We start from the raw sequence: 21,630 nt of genomic DNA, 5'->3' as shown, positions 1-21,630 counted from the left end.
ATAGATGAAATTGGTATGTTTTTCCTCTCTAGATATAGGAGGTTCGACCACTCATCCATGTAGTTGTATTATAAAGAAAACATTTAGTTATTGAGGTGAGATTATATGCGAAAGAGAGAAATAGCTTGTTTATGGTGTCAATTTAGGCTATCTATATGAACATAGCTTGATGGATAAAACAATTATTATCTTTTCAAATATTGATGCTTCTATTCTTACCATCGCAATTGTTGAATTTAGAAAGAAAAAAGAACACATTTATGGTATGAAAAAAAAAAAGACTTGTCTACTAAATGAAACATTCAATATTAAGAAATTGAGATAATATTTTTTCGGTCATATCATTTTGGTCCTTACATCTGGGATTTATTCAGCATTACTTCATGTATTTTTAAATGTTTAATTTTAGTTTCTGTATTTTAATAAATCTTAAATTTTGTCCTTCAAAATTAATTTTCATTTAAATTGATTAAATAATAATAATAACAATTTTTGTGTAAGAAAAATATAATATATAAATATGTATGAAAATGTTGATAGATAATTTTTTTTTTTTTTTTTTTTTTTTTTTTTTTTTTGTTATTTTAGAAAAACTCAATATAAACCAACCGTAAAGATTTTTTGAAAGTAAAAAATCCGAAGACCTCAACATATAAGGTATTGAAATAGTATTTTTTTTTCTTATCTTAAAATCAAGTATGAAAATATCATTAATAAATCGAAGGGTTCGATATCTAAATATCCATTGATATCTCCAATATCGTTTATAAATGCTAGTAAAACATATAACATGCCACTTATTTAGTCAAATAAGAATATGACTACTAATAACAATATCCATATCTTAGTTTTAGAGTAAAAATAACTTAATTACTAATCTAAATATACTGTATGAATTTTGTGACTTATAGAAATATCTATTGATAAAGATATTTATTGATATATCGTGAATATATCCTAAAATTGAAATCTGGATATCTATCGACATCGATATTTTAATCATTGATGTAATTTCTTAAAACTAAATTTAAATATGAGAACTTTTTCCAGCTGACCTTGCGTCTTTTTTTTTTCTTTTTTTTTTTTGGAAAAAAAACAATTTATTTTTAACTTTTGGAACACCACCTTAAAAAGGGAAGAAAAAAGAAACATCAAATTTAAAACATCTAAATATTGTAGAAAAACATTGAAATTCACGTGGAATAAAAATTGAAAAGACACGATAAATTTCGTTCTTATTTTGAGCTTGCTAACATATCTTGGGCCGATGAAAATTGCAGTAAATAGGCCCAGAGCCCAAACCGCAATCGTACGGGCCTGGGCCTGTAGCCCAATCGTATGAAGAAATCTCTTCCGTTTTCGCCATCACTGGGGCAGTGCTATCGGAAGTCCATCGGAGCAACCATGTCGCTCGCAGCTTCTCTGAATATTCCCGTCGCTAAAGTCTTCTTCCCCTCGAATTTGCCGCTTTCTCTTCCCAATTCCAACAAGCTTTCCTGCATCTCTCTTCTCAGACCTCCAAATAGAGCTTCTTCTGTTTCCTCTTCTTCCCATTCTTCTTATTCTATCCAACCAGATGAGTTAGAAGACTTCGTCATCGGCGATTGCGTTATTTTCGAAGACGGCGTGTTCGACGACCCATATGTGTTGGATGATTCGAGTGCGAACCATTCCAGTCCGAGTACAGCGAAGTCTAAGACTAAGAGCAGCGTTGTGGAAATTAAGCCCGAAAATTTGGTGCCAGATGAGTGGAAAGAAGTGCAAGCGGAAATTAACATCACCAAGAAAGAGAGGCGGAAGATTGCTCAGGAATTGGAGTTTGGTACTCGAGTTGAGAAGAAGAAGAAAGGACTTGTTCCTTTGAGGAGTGTGAATTTGGAGGAGTATTTGTCGTATAAGGAGGCCAAATTGGCGCAATTGAAGCCACTTGTTCTTGATAATCCGTCTAGTTTTCCGGCGACTGAGGAAGTCAATAGGGTGGAGGGTGTTAAGGAAGTGAAAGAAGGCGAAATGAGCAGGTCGAGCGAGCGTGTGGCGCCAAAAAATCCCAAGTGGGCGGTTTATGGTAGGGGCTTGGAGGATGTTTCAGAATTCTTTAACAGTGGACAATACCAGCCAACTGATAGGAAATCTGAAGGTATTTTCCATGTTCTGTTGTGATTATTTGAGTTGTCATCCTTTAGAATTTGAGTATGCTTGATTGACTCTATGAATATTGGAAGGATAATCATACAAGTCTCTTGTAGTTTTTAGTTATTATCCATTTATATCTTGTACTCCAATATCCTCAGTGAATTACTCTGTTATGTTTCCATGAACAGGACCTCGCAAGTTATTTTCAAAAGAGGAAAAGGTTTTGCTGAATAAAAGGGTGCCTGATCTTGCTTCTGCTCATTCTGTAAGACTTGTTATGACCATTTCATTTTAAAGTGATTTTCTATTGGCAAGCTATAATTTGACTTGTGTTTGATGTACGTCAAGTTTATCAGTATCCTGGATTTGGGTTTTTGAAATTTTGTTCAGGACATGTGGTTGCCTCTTCATACTCTTGCTGGATCTGGGGAATTTTACCTTGTGGACGAACTACTGAAAAACAATGTTGATATCAATGCTGTGGACAAGGTTGGGAATACATCCGTGTTAAATATACATCTAATCGGTTTACAGTTTTTATTTCATTTCATCATTCCTAGTAATTTTGGTTTATGTTTGCTTACAGGTTGGTTTCACAGCTCTGCACAGAGCTGTAATTGCAAAAAAGCAAGCCATAACTAATTATCTTTTAAGAGAAAGTGCCAATCCTTTTGTTCGTGATAAGGTTAGCTAATTTTGAACACCCCCTGAAGTTTCTCAGTTACATGGATGACTAGCTTAAGAGAATGATGTTTATCTTTGAGAATGAGATTTTTCATTTTATCTTCAGAAGTGAAACCAGTAATTGTTATGCATGAATTGTTGATGCTCATTTGAATTACTAAAAAGATGTAGTTGGCAGTTGCTCATTGAAATTGCAGAAACTGAGTCTTCAAGCTATATATGTTTTTTTTTGGCACAGCTCACAACTACATGGTCTATCATCATGATATGGCTTATTATTTTTCTTTCACCTCATTCAAACTTTTGATGTCATTTGTCAATAATACCTGTCTGAAGTCAATTTAAAAGTCGCTTTATTTTACTATTTTCTAAGTTCCAAACTTCCATCTTCCTGGGAGTTAGTTAACATGATAAATGTTTGCTTGGTCATATATATATATATATTCCTTCAAACCTTCTCTTATAAAATTTTATACAAACTTTCTTGACAGGATGGGGCAACATTGATGCATTACGCTGTTCAAACTGCTTCGAGTCAGGCAATTAAAATTCTTCTATTGTATAATGTTGATCTAAACCTTCAGGATAAAGTATGATTATTCTTCTATTTACAGATGATGGGCCTTTTATAGTTATAATTTTTAATTAACACTATTCGTATTATACTCTTTCCAGGATGGGTGGACACCACTGCATCTTGCTGTTCAGGCTCGCCGAACAGATGTAGTTAGGCTTTTATTAATTAAAGGAGCTGATAAGACACTAAAAAATGTGGTAAATACCTTTAAGGTTCTACATGGCATGAACATTACAATTTATTTATTATTTTTGTGATACTCTTGCTGATGATCTGCATAAAGTAAAGTAGATTGTATTTTCTGTTATATCTTCTGTGTTTAGTTTGATTATATAGATAAGTTTAAATGTTCTTTAACATATATTTCACCCCACTGTATTTCCAGGGAGGTTTAACCCCATTGGACATTTGCCTCTATTCTGGTCAAGACACAAAAACTTATGAACTAATAAAGCTGTTGAAACAGCTTCCAAGGCCAAGTAAACTGCCTTCATGACGGAGATGATTACTTGAGCTAACTCTTGCTTAGGCTCTGGAAGATCACCTATCATCGTGTTTGGTATGCCATGGTCCAAGTTTTTATTTGTGAGGCTGTTCATCTTGGAAACCTAGATTGGGTATGCAACAGTATCAACGTCAGGTTCTTAGATCATTCTATCAGAGCAAATAGTACTATGAAAGCAACATCATTGCAAACCGAGCTAGAAACATGTCTCTGTGTGAGCGTTCCAGTCAGAGCAAATGTATCCATATCAATGACTGACTAATGATATGGCATGGGAAGCCCGATGAGTATCATATTCATTTTCCTTTTCATGTTGAAAGTTGTAATAAGCCTTTCCTTTGTTTTGTATCTGTTGTAATTAATCAAGATTTTGAAGTGCATATACATAAGTTTTATTGACACAAGTTATGAACTTTATGGATGAACTCGAAGAGATGGAGCTTTCTTATTAATGATATCTCTTCACAAGCAGGAGGAGGTACAAAATATATTGAAGTGGGGAATGTGCTTGAAAATTTCTCTGATTATAGCTAGGTGGAGAACTATTTGTATTTTGATATTGTAACTGTCACTGTACGAATAATGAATACAGTTGTACTTTTCCCGTTGGTGAGCTATATTTACAGAAATGGCGCCTCAAGACTCCTGAGCTGGAGTGACTGCAGCAGCAGTGAGAATTACTGCAAGTCTGGTTCTCCTAATCCCACCTGCATAACGATGGAAACCTAGGGGTGTGTGGAAGACGAAATGAAGATGGCATCTTCTCTCCGTCACCCCACAACGCATAGGGTTCCTCTCCATGAGCAGCATCATCACCAATCTCCAGGTCCTCTTCTTTCATCCGTAAGTTAACAATATGGCTAATCAGGTAACAGATAATGCTGGTAAAAATGGCATTCCAGAGAGTAATAAACACTGCTCCTGCTAACTGGATGCCAATTTGTTTGAGGCCATCTTTGAGTTTTCTATCGGAGATAGCGTACAGGAAGCCTGGACTATATAGAGAATCTGGATACAACATTCTCAGAAGGCTTGGTTTCGCAAAAAAACCTGTGAGAAGTCCCCCCATGGAACCAGCTACCGCGTGCGTGTGGAAGACACCCAGAGTATCATCGACACACTGAAGGAATGCCAGCCTCCTATGCAACACCATCATGGTGTACCATGGAACCAAACCAGCAAGAACGCCCATCACCACAGCTGCGACAGTGTCTACAAGCCCTGTTGTTCGTGTAAACCATATACCACGTTTTGATTTGGATTCCTCAGGAAAGGTAAAATTAGTAGTTGTCTTTCTTATTTTTATTTTCCTAAGATGGATAAAAGGTCTAACCTGCACCAGGAGTGATGCAGACAAGCCCAGTGATGATCCCTTGAACTGCACCAATCACAGAGCTTTTCTTGTATACTATGATGTCCATTGAAACCCAGATCAAGAGACTTGTTGCAGTACAAACATGTGTGTTCAAAATGGCTAGCGATGTAATGCGACCTGCCGCAAATGGAGCACCTCCATTGAATCCAGTCCAGCCCATCCAAAGAAACCCTGCACCGCCAACCATGTGCAGTATGTTGTTTGGTGGGAAGTTTTGCCTGTCACGGGAGTGTCGTGGCCCGACCTGTGGGCATGGTCACCAGATCAGAAACCATCATCTCTACCAAAGCATATAGAGAAGGAAGATCACAGCAATTAGAAAGTAAAACTTGTTTTGCAGGTCACTTACCCAGTAAGCAGCAGTGAATCCAGCCACCCCAGAAGAAAGATGAATGACGTAGCCGCCGGCATAGTCAATGAGGTACTTCTGAATAAACCCATTCCCCCATATACAAAATGCCCCCACAGTGTAACAAAAAGTTAGCCACATTGGAACAAAAAGCATCCATGCACCAAAATTCATCCTTCCCAGCAAGGACCCAGCAAGCAACACGACAGTAATGGCAGCAAAAGCAAACTGGAAAAACACGTAGTCAGCCATGGGAAAACAGCCTTGTGTAGACTGTTTAAGAAGGTAACTTTCAGACAGCGCTATGCCAGGCTTACCAACAAGCCAGAACAATCGGTCGCCGAATGCCATACGATGTGCCCACAACACCCAACAGACGAGCACTGCAGCAAAGCCATAGAGGGCCATGAAGGCAGAGTTGACAGCCCATTTTTTCTTCACCATGCTGCCATAGAGGATGACCAGTCCGGGAACGGTTTGGAGACCGACCATGGTGGCTGCTGTGAGCTGCCATGCATTGTCGGCCTTGTTGTTCCAGTCGGGAGTTGCTTGCTCTGGATCAACGAACCCCAGCAGCAGGCCGAAGCCTTGGAGTGTACAGGAACTCATAGGGGGGGGGAGTAGGAATTTGATTATAAGATGGTAATATGAAGCTCTATTTTCTTTTGAAACTGTGGTGGGGATGTAACATAAATATGATTCAGAGTTTGGCAGTTGGCTTGGGGATGTTCCATTGTTATAATCTCCCTATCTTGGTTTCTCTTGTCCTCTTATTCCTTAAATGTCCCACATTTAAAAAACAAAGATGGAGGAAGAAATTTACTATATTCATTAAATATTGAAAAATTGTACAAATATCAACATTTCTTTTTAAATTATGAGGATATACTTCGACTTATAAATAAGATTTCTAATGTTTTGATGAATCAGTCATATTTTTAATGTTTTGATTTTTAATCTTCCTCAAAGAAACAAAAATGATTCTTAATGTTTTGATGAATCAAGTCATGTTATGCTTACAAAAATACATCTGTAAAAAAGAGAGGGAGAAAAAAAAGGGAACTTTACCATTTAAATTAGGGGGAGGATTTTAACCTACAATTTATTATTGGTTACTTGAAATGTGTTATTAAACAATCAAATTATCTTTGATCTAAATTAACTGTCTTTCAATTTTAAATTTTATGAAACCTACAAAGATGCATATACGTGTTTGTTAACATGGTCAAACTCTCCAATTTTAATAACATTTTTTAAGAAAAGAGTAGGTTAAAAAACATATTCGACTCTAAATTTGTATTGAAATATTGATTTAAAGCTTTAGGACGTGTTCGGTTTAACTTTTCAAGTGTTTAATTGAAAGATTATTTCGATATGATAAATTAGTTCACTATCATCATTAATATGGGTTGCCCGGGACTCGAACTCGGAACTAGTCGGATGGAGTAGATAATTTACTGGTGGTGCATGGCTGTCGTCAGCTCGTGCCGTAAGGTGTTGGGTTAAGTCCTGCAACGAGCGTAATCCTCGTGTTCAAATCTTCTTCATGTAAAACCTGCTTTATTTAGATCGGAAAAATCGTACGGTTTTATGAAATCGTGTGCTATGGCTCGAATCCATAGTCAATCCCCTCTTCTGGGTCCATCACAAGGGAGACGAAAACCAAGATTTGCTTTATCCGGTATCAAACGCGAGCTACGAGAAAATAGAACACCTTTCAGGAGTATCAATACTGTTACATGAATCGTACGTTTTATTCAATGATCGACCAAGAAATGAAAAATCAGTCTTTTTCGTTTAAATAAAAAATGAGCAGTTGTAGGTGTAACCAACCCGCTATTAAAGATATGGCAGAAAGAAATAATAGAAAAAGAGCTCTAGTATAAAGATCCCCATTAGATTCAAATACAAAATACACACCTCTTCGGGCCTATTGATCAAACTTCCCGCACCTGCAAATAATAGGACAACGCACAAAGTAACAAATAATAAATTCACCTCATTATTATAACATTTTGAATGTGTATTTTAAACCCTTTTTATCATACATGTTTAAATAAAGATAATTTTTTTATTAACATTTTTTCTCTAGTCAATCCAAACATATCCTTAATGTTTAATATAATTAATTTAAATGATTAAGCTATTATTATCAACCAAAAGAATCATAAGTTTGAAACCTCACTCCTACAATGAGTTTAATTGGGTAATAAGAATTTTTCGGTCTCTAGATTTCCGGTCTAGTTTCTCTACATTTTAAATTTAATTTTCATTTAGTTCCTAGGTTTTAAAATGTTACATTTTTATCCTTAAATTTTGAGTTTATTTTTTATTTAATATCTAGATTTTGATATCACTTTAGTATTGAGTTTTTGCCAACTCTCACTTTGGTATTTGACTTTAAAGTTTAGTTAATTAATTTAAAATAATGATGAAGTGAAATTTAAAAACTAATTTTAGTAGCGATGAAATATTTGTAAAAATTAATTAATTATACTAATTATAATTTTAAAAAAATTAATTACTAGGCATTGACATTAAGAACTAAAAATAAATATTTAGTGAAAAAATCAAGATTAAAAATATAAATCAAATTAAAACAAAACTCAAAGTAAAAATCTGTAACATTTTAAAATTTAAACCAAATCGAAACTAAACTGAAAATTTTATTTTATGTTTCCAAAATTTTAAATGAAAAATATGTGTTGAGGCGCTGCAACATTGGTGGTATCGTTAGAGGCTATATGACACCTAATTTGATTGGCCTACTTTGTTTTCTTCGTACTATTTTATTAATCCTTTCATTTTTATTTTTTTTTTAAAACTTTTTCTTGTCTTCCCATTTTATAATTTTAAAATCTTCAAAGTATGTTCCAATGTGTTATTATTAGAACATATAATATTTTAAATTGTTTGAAGAGAATCTTCATTCATCTTTGGTAACAAATCACAATAAAATTACATATTGAATCGAAAGGAAAAGAAAGAGTATCTATATATAAAAATAATTCTAATATTGTAGATGTATGTTAATGTAAGGTGACCTTGTGGACAAATATTTTTTTTAAAGGCGATTTAGAAAATTTTGAGTTTCAATTGAAAATTTTGAAACATTAGAGATATAATTGAAATTAGTCTTCTATTTTCATGGAATTTTATTTTAATATGACTTTTATTTTTTTTTTTCATTATATAATAATTAATAACCTAAACTCTTAGACCTATCATGTCATGTAAGATTTAAGGTATAAGCTTGACAAGAAACATAAAAACAATTTTTATGTAAATTCATGTTAAAATAACATTTTGGGATAGTTTGATAACCATGGGTCATCACCTATTTATAGCCCAAAAAAACTTGGCTTTCAAGCAAATCTAATGACTCAAAATTGTTCTTGATAGATGTGAAGGATCTAACGACTCTAATTGTTCTAGAGAGATGTGAAAGATCTAATAGCCATGAATTGATCTTCGATAAAGTAAGATCCAATGACCCCAAATTGTCTAGAAACTTCTTGAATAATAAATAAACTTCTTCAATTTTTTTTTTTTTTTTTTTTTTTTTTTTTTTTATAATAATCCAACAATCAACCACTTGAAGATTTGATTGATAATCAATCACATCTCTACACCATTCTTTCTATCTTGACATCTTCATGTTGCTTATATTTCTGCTAGACTATTTGAGGATCGACACCAATTGAACTTGTCAACATTGACTATCTTTGCCAAGTAATCTGCTTGGTTTTCTTTTGAATGAAACTTTTTTCTCTTGTTGCTATGATTAAATCAATAAGAATACTTATTGTCATTGCCACATATTATGACTATGAAATATGGCAAATGGATATCAAGACAGCTTTTTTGAATGGCTATCTTGATGAAAGTATTTTTATGTCTCAACCAAAGGGGTTTGTTGAAACAGGACAGGAACAAAAAGTCTGTAAGCTAAATGGATCGAAACAAGCATCCAGATCTTGGAATATAAGATTTGACACTGCGATCAAATCTTATGACTTTGAACAGAACGTTGACAAACCTTGTGTATACAAGAAGACAGTCAACAAAACTGTAACATTCTTAGTTCTGTATGTTGATGATATCTAGCTCATTGGAAATGAGACAAGCTTTCTTGCTGACGTAAAGAGATGGTTAGCATCACAGTTCCAAAAGAAAGATTTGGGTGATGTTCAGTATGTTCTAGGAATACAGATCTTTTGAGACCGAAAGAATAGAACATTAGCACTGTCTCAGGCATCTTATATAGACAAGATGTTGTCAAGGTATAATATGCAAAATTCCAAGAAAGGTTTATTACCTTTCAAGCATGAAATTCATTTTACGAAGGAACAATGTCCTAAAACACCTCAAGAGGTTGAGGAGATGAACAGAATTCCATATGCTTCTGCAATTGGGAGTTTGATGTACGCTATGTTGTGTACACATCCCGACATATGTTTTGTAGTTGGAATCATCAGCAGGTTCCAATCTAATCTTGGACACGGTCATTGGACCGCTGTAAAAAATATTCTCAAGTATCTTAGGAGAACGAAGAACTTTATGCTTGTGTATGGACCTAAGGATTTTATCCTTACGGGATACACTGATTCTAATTTTCAGACTGACGTAGATTCCAGGAAATCTACTTCAGGATCAGTTTTCACTCTTAACGAAGGAGCTATAGTTTGGTGAAGCATCAAGCAAAGTTGTATCGCTGACTCCACCATGGAAACGGAATATGTGGCTGCATGTGAAGCTACTAAGGAAGCAATATGGCTATGTAAATTCTTAGCTGATTTGGAAGTCGTTCCAAATATGTACCTGCCTATCACACTGTATTGTGACAACAGTGGTGCTGTTACTAACTCAAAGGAACCCAGGAGTCACAAGCGTAGAAAATACATTGAATGAAAGTACCATCTCATTCGGGAGATTGTACACATAGGAGATGTGCTCATCACAAAGATAGCCTCTGAAGACAACCTTGCTGATCCATTCACCAAGGCCCTCTCGGCTAAAGTTTTCGAGGGCCACCTAGTGGGACTAGGACTTCGAGTAGTGTAATCTAGGGCAAGTAGGAGAATGTCTATGGTATTGTAGATGCCCTAGTTTATTGTATTTTTCCCATTATGTATCTCACTGGAGTTTTAGTCCAAGTGGGAAATTGTTGGGAATGTCCTAGAACTCGCAGTTCGTGTTAAACATTTTATCTTATCAATAACAATGACTTGTTGATTTTGCATCTTATTATGAAAATTCAATAAACGTATCCTTGGCTATAGTCTGAATGCTGAAACTTTATGTAGTGACATAAACAGGATCAAATTAACAGTATATAGCCTAAATGGTCTAATAAGTATATGGATAAAATTAGGTATCTCATCCTAGTAACACTATTGGATGTGACCTACTCTGTAGTTGTTACAAGAAGTTGTAAGGTGCTACAAACGATGTGATCCACAAATCGTTCATGTTGAGACATGAGAGTGGGGGCATCCTATATAATGAGTTTGCATATAGACTGGACCACGAAAATAGTCAATTTTCTTTATAACGACCGTTTACTGTTAAAACTGACTATTTCATTTATTATATAACCTAAGTTAACTCGATCTTAATCCTGAGTTAGCTATGAATTCCTGTTTGTTCGAGATTATCCTTTGATCTGCAAACGGTGAGAGTAGTCCAACAACACTGCTCAATAATCTTACCATTTTGGAGATAAGACCGGATGAATAGCTGGAGACATAGCCTTGCAAGATGGAATTCACTCCTACCCTATTTAGGGTTAGCAGATAGGTTGTTCTCTTAAGTACTGACTCCAGGTCTTGAAAAATCAGGACTCCGCCTTCTCATGATAGAGAAAGGATTTGATTCATAGAGATTATGAATCATAATTGTTCATTAGAGGATCAGTAGGAACTTAAGGAACAAGATGTGGTCACAAGGGAAAAACGGTATTTTTGACCTAGCTGTGATTACAAATAACCTGTGAAGGATCGACTTACTGATTATAATTATTAAGTGGACATAATATATCTACAATGAAGGGAGTTCAACTATGGGCTATAATGGAGTGTCCCATTAGTTAACGAATGGAGGGTTAGATTGGACTAATGAGTTTAGCCGATTAATCTCGAATCGTTGGAGCCCATGATCTGTAGGTCCGCGAGGTCCCCCTACTAGCTCGTAAATGGATAAGCTTTAAGGTAGCTTGAGAGATTAATTTGAAACGTTCTAATTAAACGGAACAAAAGAATAAATATTTAAATATGATTTAAATATATAAAGATGATTATTGTGCAAAAATTAGTTTAATATTTGATATTAAATTAATTATTTTTTAAATTAATTTAAGAAAATCAAATTTTGAATTAAAATGATTTAATATCATTTTTTTTGTTTTAAAAAGAAAATAGTAATTCATTTGCATGTTGCACAAAAATGGAAAATGAGTTTTTTCCATTACCATCATCTTTATGCTCACACAAAATGCATTATCTTCTTTACTTTAATTCTCCAAGCATGAGCTGCAAGCCATGCACTCCATCTCTTTGCATGTTCATCTATTATATATAAAGAAGAGTGGAGTTGTTGGAGAAAAGGAGAATATAGAATTTCGAGAGAAATTTTTCTGAAGAAGAAGTTGTCTTCTTCAGTTAGGCTGCTGTGAGTTTCTCTGGTTTCTTCATATTTTCAAGCTGTTCTTGAGTCCCAAAACTCTGCCTAAATCTCCAAGAGCATAGTAGGGAAGGCTTTAAGGTGGTTCACGTTGATAACAAGTGAAGACAGCAGCTGAACAGACATTTTCTTGGAGAGTTCATCAAAGGTATGTTCAGAAAACCCACTTTTTGAGAAGAGCAACTTTAGTTTTTGCTAAAATTAGTGAATTAGAAAGCTTATGGATCCTTGATACTTCTGCTGCACGTTGTTTTACTCTTTCATAAACTTCCCATTGCTGATGCATACGATACTCGAGAGATCTCCATCCTCTCTGCTTCACTGCTAGAGCTCATACTAGAGGATATCTCGAAATTAACAAGAAGATGGTAGAAATTGGCTTACAATGTTGCATGTTGAAGCGTCATAGGACCTTCTTTAGATAATTTTTCTGAGATAGCCAAATCTTCCTATTATTTTTGTCTTGGTGAATTTGCATCCCTATAATCTTGTTTGCTAGTCTCAAGTCCTTCATTTCAATTCCCTAGCCAACTGAGACTTCAATCCTTCGGTACGATCTTTGTTGGGACCTGTTACGAAAAATACATACGAACATGATAGCGAAAGTAAATAGGACCAAGAACGCTCTCATTACACTAATTTCATGGATTTTTCATGCAATTTTTCAATAAACCTAATTAAGGTTTAGAGCATAACCTTTGAAGAATTCCTAAATTACTCCAATTCTTTGCAACTTGCTTCAAGTAACCTTGATGTTGACAATCACAAGAGCTTCTCCATTATACACTTGGCTTTAGACTGGGTGGAGAAACCCAAATTTTGAGGAAATTTGAAAAGGATTTGAGTTTGGAGAGGAAAAAAAGGGAGAAAACAAATTATTCTTCACAATTTTAATTTTTGCATGAAGTTTTAATAAAGATTAAAAAACAACTGTTTATACTAAAACAACATGAAAAATAAATTAACCAAAATTTGACACTTGATCAAATTTTGTTAGTGAAATTATAGGTGTTTTAAAATAATATCAAAAAATAGAAAGTAGAAAATATGAGATTTTCCCACTTTCTCTATTTTTTATTACATATCATCTACATACAACAGTAAGACAATGAAGTCTTTTTCTTCAAACCTCTTGAAATATGCACAAGTCTGTATCAAGTCTGTTGTATCCAAGGCTCACAATGAATGAATCAAATCTCTTGTACCAACACCTTAGCACCTGTTTGAGACCGTACAGAGATTTGTTTAACTTGCAAACCAAGTTCTCTTTTCCTTTTGCTTTAAAACCTTCTAGTTGAAGCAAATGGATTTCTTCTTCAAGATCTCCATGGAGAAATGCAGTTTTAACATCTAACTGCTTCAAGTGTAAGTCAAATGTAGCAGATATTGCTAGGACTATTCTAATAGTAGTAAGTTGAACTACAAGAGAAAAAATCTCATTGAAGTCAATACCTTCTTTTAAACATATCCCTTTACTGCACGATGTCACTCCACTTGGTCATCATTGTTGCGCTTGATCTTATACACCCATTTGTTCCCAATAGGCCTTCTCCCTTGTGGTAGTGTTACAAGTTCCCAAGTTTTATTCTTATGAAGAGCTTATATTTCTTCCTACATTGTTGTCATCCGTTGAGTAGCATCTGAACTAGTCATTGCCTCTTTGAGAGTTAATGACTATCCATCCTCGGTTTGAAGACAATATGCAACATTACTCTTCATAATATACTTAGATTGCCAACTTGGTGATTTTGTTATCCGATTGGATCGACGAATTTTCGGTACTTATGACTCAGCTGGTTCTTGGATCTTGTGCATTGGTTTAGCTTTAGAAGAGTCCTCTACAAATTATTTCTCCATATCTATTGTTGTAGTCTTTGAGCTTTCATTACAGTGTTATCATATGCTACTTGTTTCTTCTCTTCCATAAAGATTACATCCTACTAATGCTAACCTTGTGGGTAGAGAGATCCCACAGGAAATACCCCTTTACACCATCCATCAACATACCCCAATAATAAACATCTCCTAGATTTTGAATCTAGCTTTGTTCTTGGGAATTGTACATTATGTACATCAAAATTCCGAATATATGGATGTTCGAATAATCAACCGGCTTGTCAGTCCACATCTGCATTGGTGTCTTCAACGCAATTTCACTTGATGGAGCACGATTCACTACATAATAGGCGGTATTCATTACTTCTGCCCAAAAAGTTTTCTCTAAGCCTGTAGCTCCCAACATTGCTCTTGTTCTCTCTGACAAGGTTCTGTTCATCCTCTTTGCCACTCCATTTTACTTAACAGTGTAAGCAGTAGTGAACTGCCTTTTAATGCCTTTTTTATTGCAAAATTTCGCAAACTCATTGCTTGTATATTCTCCCTCACTTTCTGTTTGTAAACACTTAATCTTCTTACCAAATTGAAGTTCCACTTGCGCTTTGAATACTTTGAAGACTAAATACACATCTGCCTTCTTCTTGGTGGGATATACCCAACACCTTCTGGAGTAATCGTCTATAAAGGACATAAAGTACCATGCTCATCCTAGAGATGTAACTGGTGTTTGCTATACTTCAGAATGGACCAATTCTAGAATCACTTTACTTCTAGAATTTAATGTGTTGAACTTTAATATGTGTTACTTACTTGTAACACAATACTTACAAAAGGGTAGAGACACCTTAGTGGGCCCTGCAAGCAGATTTTGCTTTACAAGAACTTTTAATCCTTGTTCAAACATGTGTCCAAGTTTCTGATGCCACATCATCGAGCTTTTAACTTGGACTAATTGAGGCAACCGATGCTTCTCTTTCTTGCAAAGTTTCTCCCTCTAACATGTACAAATTTTCATCCACCTTTCTTTCCTTCATAAGTACTAGCTTGCCTTCAATCACCTTCATGATTCCTTTCTCAAACTACAACTTTGCAATCAAGGTCATCAAGTGATAAGTAAATAATTGACAATGATAGGAGCTGAAATATTTAATGTTTATTTCCAAACTAAGGTTCCTACTCATGGTGAAGAATTACAACTTTTCATGCATCTAAAGGCATCTTTTCATTCAAGAGTCATAATGAATCTGAAATTTCAGATTCATTTACATTATTAATGTCCTATGTATCTATTTATTGTAAGTATTTGTATTTATTAAATGTTCAAGTATTTACTTGATAAATGAAAGGTTGCATTCTTTCATACTGTCTTTTCATTCAGTATAAATAATGTTGTACTTGTTGGGGTTGATGCCCTAAAGTCTCATGCCCTATAGTTTGTAAACAGTACATACGAACACCTGTGATTGTTAATATATGATATTTACTTCACATCTTGTTGTTTTGCTTATTTACTTGTTTTAGTTGCTTTACCACAGACCAATAAACATGAAATCCCTGGTTATCTGTATGTGACTGAAGCATGTATGTAATGACATACAAGTGGATCATGTCTTGAGTGATAACCAAAATGGTCTACAGTATATGGATATAGGAGGGAAACCTTATCCTGGTAACGCTACGGACGCGACTCACTTTGTGGAATGGTCACAAGTGTTATGGCTTGCCACAGATGATATGATCCTGATCATTCGTGTTGGGGACATACGAGCGGGGGCGTCCTATATAAAGAGTTTGTATAAGGCCTGACTACGAAATGTTAATGTCTCGTTATATAACACCGTTTATGACAGAGACTTCACTTCACTAGAATGACCATAGGTAACATGAGCTTAATCCTGAGTGAGTTGGGAACTCCTGCCATTGAGGGCGGTTCTTTAATTTTTATGGGTGTGAGTAGCCAAGTCGTCGATTCAAACCTACCATTTTGGGGATACATCTGATTTTGGAGCTGGGAACTCAGCTACATAAGAAGGAATTCACTTATTTCCCGACGCAGGGGTAAATAGATAGATGGCTCCCTTAAGAGCTGATTCCGAGACTTGAATAATGTGGCGCCACACACTTTCTCTTGGCCCGAGAGGTGTTCACACATAGTTGGACTATGTTGTATTGTTCATTAGAGAAATCAGTGGTACTTAAGGAGTGAGATGTAACTATAGGGGCAAAACGGTAAATTGGCCCAGGTGTACTTACGAGCATCTGTGAAGGGTCATCGTACTCATGATTGGGTATATCCAATGGACACATAAATATATATGTGGTAAGAAGAGTTCAATTGTTGGTCTTTAGTGGAATCACTAACAGTTAACGGATGGTGAATCTTGTGGCTAAAGAGTTTAGTCAGTTATTCACGTACCGTTGGAGCTTTGAGCCGCAGGTCCATTAGGTCACCTGGGTAGCTTGGATAAAGTCAAGAACCAGTGTTTAGGTTAATTTGAAATGTTCAAATTGACAAGAGGAAGTACAATTATATATGATGTTATTGGCTAAATGTATGAGATACATTATTTTGGAGGAAATTAAATATAAATATGATTTATATCAAATATAGGAAAAATACTATAGTAGATATATGATATCAAACTATAGGATATAAAATAATATGATTATATTTATTAAATAAATAAATAAATTAATTAATTTTAATTAACCAATTCTCACGTTTAGGAAATGGGATCGTGGGCACCGAAGGTTATGTAACTGGTGGGATACAAGTTGAAAATGGTTTTCAATTTGTGAAGGAATTGAATCGTGCAAAAAGAATTCCGCGCCCAAAAGAAAACGTGAAAAGACTGATTGTCGAAAGCCTATACGATAGCTTCTCAATCGTCTAAACGATCGTCTAACTCATGCGTCCCTTAAACGATCGTACATCAGTTTCCTAAATGATTGTCCAGTTTTTCCTAAACGATCGTGTAGTTTTACTATACGATAAGCGTCCCCGCTATATGATAGCGAAGTTCTTCTCATGCACGCTTGTCGTCTACATGATTTTGTTTCCTCCGTCTTCTACTAAACTCACCAGATCCCACTCTCTGGGTTTTTGATGCCGAGGATACCCGGGTCTCCCTATTGGTGGTGTTATCCCCGTCTTCTTGATTGTGTACGTTTGGATCGTGCAGTTTCAGACGAGAGATTCGTCGGGGTGCTGGTAGATCGGTGGAATTCTTCTGCTGTTGTGGGTTCATACATTCGAATATTGTCTTCCTCTTGTAATGAACCTCTACTCTATGCTTTATTGTATACTGAGCATGCTGTTGTTAAATTGTATTATGTATAACTGTTATTTATAATGTATATCGTTTTTATTCCGGTCACTATGAAAATCGGAGCGATCTAAACCTGCTCATGGAATTCTCAATTTTGAGTTCCTTCAGTACTTTTCATAATCAGGATATAGAAAAACACTTTGAATTTGAATGAAATTTCCTTAGAGCCTATTCTCTCAAGCTTTATGCTTTTTCTTTGTATTCTTATGTTTAGAATGTATGTTTTAGGACTTTCAATCTAGTTTGATCAATTAGATTGTGGAAAGTTCGAAATCTTGAAGTTAAGAACAAGTTCTCCTTTCTTCTTGATCATCGATCAATCTTCCAAGCCCAAATCTATTTAGCTTTCTTGGAGTTGCTTACTAAATAGTTAATTGGGGTTATTCTTATTACTGTTGTGGGGGTTCACCTTGTTTAGAGGCAAGTTCTCAAACGTGATTGAGATAGTTCCCTCTATCATCAAGTTAATCTAATGAGAGCAATTTCTTTTTCAGGTTTTCTACATGTTGCACTTATTGAATCGTGCAAACTTTATTATGATGGAACTTCAACTTGATAGTTCCAATACTGACAATCTTCAAGGCATGATCATTCCAACTGAACACAGATCCTCCAGAGGTCAGTCATAATGGGGAACCATTCTCGGCGAGAGGTCATATGATAAGTGGCTCCTCAGTCAAAGAACCATACATCAACCATTATTTTTCTGCCTTCCATAGTTGTCACTGCTTCACAAGATAAGACACCACCTTCTTCTAAGGTGCTTGCTACATTTCCCTGAGGATTGATTGGAATCTTTCTTGTTTAGATTCCAACAATCTTTCTTTAGATGTCCATTCTTTCCACAATTGTAGCACTTCATGTTATTCCTACTTCGTGATTTTGATCTTCATTGATTTTTGCTCTCACTTAAGCCACGTTCCATTGATCTACCTATTTTCACCGCCAAGGCTTCTACTTGTTGTGAACTTACCAATCTATCTTCTTTGTTCTTGCGCCAATTTTCCTCTTCCAAGACAGCAACTGTAATATCATCAAAGCTTAGATAGTCGGTGAAAACATTATTTGTCACATTGATGACAAGTTGATCATACGAATCAGGAAGACTTTGAAATACAAGTTCAATACGTTTAGTTGACTCTATTTTATAACTCAGCGATGTGAGTTGAGAAAATAGAGTATTTAATGTGTTCATGTACTCTGCCATTGATATAGAGTCTGGCGTCCGAAGTGTATACAACTTCCTCATAAGGAATCTTGTTGTGAAGTGATTTTGTCTCATACAATTTTGTGAAGTGGTCCCAAATCTCTTTTGTGGTTTTCTTCTCCTCAATGCTTGACAATACATTATCAGTTATTGCTAGATGAATGTTTGCCATAGCATTCTCATTCATCTCATTTCATTTGTTATCATCTATGATCTCTATTGGTCTTTCATCGATGGCTGCAAGGCAATTATCTTTTCTCAAGAAAGCCTTCAGCTTCAACTTCCACAACGAGAAATTAGTTTCATTGAACTACTCAATCTCGAACTTTGCTGCCATTACTTCTATCATGAATTATAAACAATCCTCGATCGTGTCTTTTAATTTAGGTGAAAAATATCTTACTTATTTTCTGATGTGGAGTATCCACCAATTAGTGACAACTAAAGAGCAGACGAGAAGTAGATATTAACACCTAAAATAAAACCTGGTTTTGATACCACATGTTGCAAAAGAGACTATGATCGAATAGAGTAAGATTGCAACTAAAGTCGTTTGAGAATAATAATAATGACGAAGAAGAAGGGAAAGAATAACACACAGTAATTTTACTTGAAAAATCCCTAAACAAATTAGAGTAAAAACCACATGCAAGGATAGAAGGATTCCACTATATGAGATAGGAGTTATAAACTTTTTTTTCTTATAGAGGAACACCAAGCTCTCTTAAAAGAAGAAATTCTCTCTATTTTGCCTCACTCGCTTGTTGAAATTTCAGGATGGTTTGGCAGCCATGGGTCTTTACTTATTTTATAGCCCAAGCCATCAAACAAATTCAATGGCTACAATTGTCCTAGAGAGATGTAAAAGATCTAATGGCCAAGAAATGATCTTGGACAAAGTGTAAGATCCAACGGCCCCAAGTTGTCTCCAAGAAACTTCTTGAATAATAAATAAGTTTCTTGAAATTTTTTGATAATTATCCAACAAAAAGGGTGTGAATCATGATTTAGATAGCGAGATAGAAGAGAAAATGAAGATTTAGTTACATATTCGTTTTTTTTTCTCTTTTTCTCTTTTTATGTTTTTTTTCTTTATTGTTTTTATCATTTGAAATCTATTTTGTTCTAGATTGCTAGATTTTAGTAGATTTTTAAATAAAATGGGTTGTGGGTTAACTTTTTAAATGGTTGGGCTTAATTTTTTTTAAAAAAAGAATCCCGCGTGTCTCTTTCATGAATTTGAAAATTAATATATATATATATATATATATATATATATATATATATATAACGTATCTTGACATATCCATATTTAACATGTATATAATATCGATTCTCTATACAATTAGAAGTATCTGCATTTCCTAATAAATGTTAAAAACATATAATGTCTCTTGAAGTGTTATCGAAGCTGAAGAAGATCCCGTCGAAGACCATCTAATTAATGACTTTTGAGGCTTTTTTTTTTTTTTTTCCTGTGTTCGTTGTTGTGAACATAATAATTATTTAAATTATATATATATATATATTGTAAAGGGTGATTATTTAAATTATTGTTTTGAAAGCTCTCTGGTATTTGTTTTTCTTCTTGTCATGTTGTTTATGTACAAATTTAAGGTGGCATAGCAGTTGTCATGACGTCACTAAATTATTTGGAATTTAGAAGATGACAGATATTCTATAGGTCTCCATAAATATTTAAATTACCACATTGTTTTTTCCTAATTTATATACAATAATACATTACTAGCTATTTTCAATGATAAAAATAAAAATACACAATTAGCTTATCGATTTAGACATCTCTTTGTTACGTTTTAAATTTAGAAGTTTGAATCTCGGCTTCAACCCTTTTGTTAAACTTCATGAAGAAATGAAAAAATATGAATTTATATCTTTAAATTTTGAGGACTCTGTCAGTTAAAACCATTGAACTTTTATAATGATATCAATTTATACCCTTAATTAAATTTTGTTTAGATAAGTATTATATATGAGACTTTTCATCTATCAATTAAACTTATAAATTTTCATAAGTAAATCAATATAGACCATTTATTAAGATCACCTTTAAAAGTTTTTCTTGCATAAATTCTTACATATGTAGACTTATTCAAATGTCAAATTAATAAAATATAATGGACGATTAAAATTGATGCATAAATGATTTTAAAAAAAAAATCTGATTGAAAATCCAAATTGATTTGTGTGTGGAAGTTTAGAGGTTTAATTGATAAATTTATAAATGTAAAACGTTGTTTATCATAACAAAATGTAATTGATGATATAAATTTATACAGTTTTAGTTGATATAATCTCAAAATTTTAAAAGTATAAAATGGATGTTTTCCAAAAATAATAATAATAATAATAAATCATGATTGTAAACTAATGATTGAGAATATAAAAACATTGATATATACTACTTCTACTGAATTTGGAGATTTAATTTTTTTTTAAAAAAACCTTCGAGTTGATTTTACTTAATTTAGTCACAAAACTTAAAAAAAAAAAAAAAAAACATGTTTCAATATTTTAAACTTGTACAAAAAGAAAAATATCTTTGTAATGACCCAAGAGGTATAGAGGGATCCTGAGGACATGAAAGTATGGTTAAGAAAGACTTGAAAGTTACTACCTATACCAATAAGGTGTACCTTCCTTTTCGGTGGCTCAATCATAGGAACTCTAAAACCAAATGTGCTTAGTTTGGAGCAATCCTATGTTAGCTGAAAGAACCCATGTTGGTTTGTGGAGACAACTTTCACTTCTAAAAAGCATTCAAGATAAGGAAAGATGATGTAGCTAGGTTGCAGGGATGCAGGGGAATGTCGGAGCCATCAGGGGCCAAATACGGATTTCGAATCCTAGGCTCGGGACGTTACAATTTTAGTAAAAGAACATTGCTTACCAGCAATTGTTTAATATGAGAAATTCCATAACTCATATAAAAA

At 34.3% G+C, this 21,630-nt stretch overlaps 2 protein-coding genes and 1 pseudogene across 4 annotated transcripts; 1 reads left to right on the top strand and 2 right to left on the bottom strand.

The window, feature by feature from the left end:
- The first annotated feature begins 1,266 nt into the window (after positions 1 to 1,266).
- Positions 1,267 to 4,351, top strand: AKRP (ankyrin repeat protein). 2 transcript variants are annotated; one of them, XM_039025980.2, is made up of 7 exons: positions 1,267 to 2,137; positions 2,322 to 2,398; positions 2,524 to 2,622; positions 2,720 to 2,818; positions 3,309 to 3,407; positions 3,493 to 3,591; positions 3,780 to 4,351. In XM_039025980.2, exons 1-7 carry the CDS (start codon positions 1,339 to 1,341, stop codon positions 3,888 to 3,890), a joined length of 1,383 nt encoding a protein of 460 aa, XP_038881908.2. In that variant the 5' UTR covers positions 1,267 to 1,338; the 3' UTR covers positions 3,891 to 4,351. The 2 variants fall into 2 exon arrangements, with proteins under 2 accessions (XP_038881908.2, XP_090168576.1); XM_090312450.1 differs by having other exon boundaries at positions 1,324 to 2,137; positions 3,309 to 3,356.
- LOC150037065 (ammonium transporter 2 member 3 pseudogene) lies at positions 4,323 to 6,232 on the bottom strand (annotated as a pseudogene). Its single transcript, XR_016528767.1, has one exon. The product of XR_016528767.1 is annotated as an ammonium transporter 2 member 3 pseudogene (transcript).
- LOC120073251 (ammonium transporter 2 member 3-like) lies at positions 4,597 to 5,497 on the bottom strand. The gene is made up of 2 exons (XM_039025984.2): positions 5,233 to 5,497; positions 4,597 to 5,120 (listed from the first exon to the last, which is right to left on the bottom strand). Exons 1-2 carry the CDS (start codon positions 5,459 to 5,461, stop codon positions 4,597 to 4,599), a joined length of 753 nt encoding a protein of 250 aa, XP_038881912.2. The 5' UTR covers positions 5,462 to 5,497.
- Positions 6,233 to 21,630: the final 15,398 nt, after the last annotated feature.

This window comes from Benincasa hispida, chromosome 3, assembly GCF_027475165.1.
Source record: "Benincasa hispida cultivar pf3 chromosome 3, pf3_genome.v1.1, whole genome shotgun sequence".
In the NCBI taxonomy this organism is placed as follows: Eukaryota; Viridiplantae; Streptophyta; class Magnoliopsida; order Cucurbitales; family Cucurbitaceae; genus Benincasa; species Benincasa hispida.
This window is presented reverse-complemented; position numbering and strand designations above follow the sequence as displayed.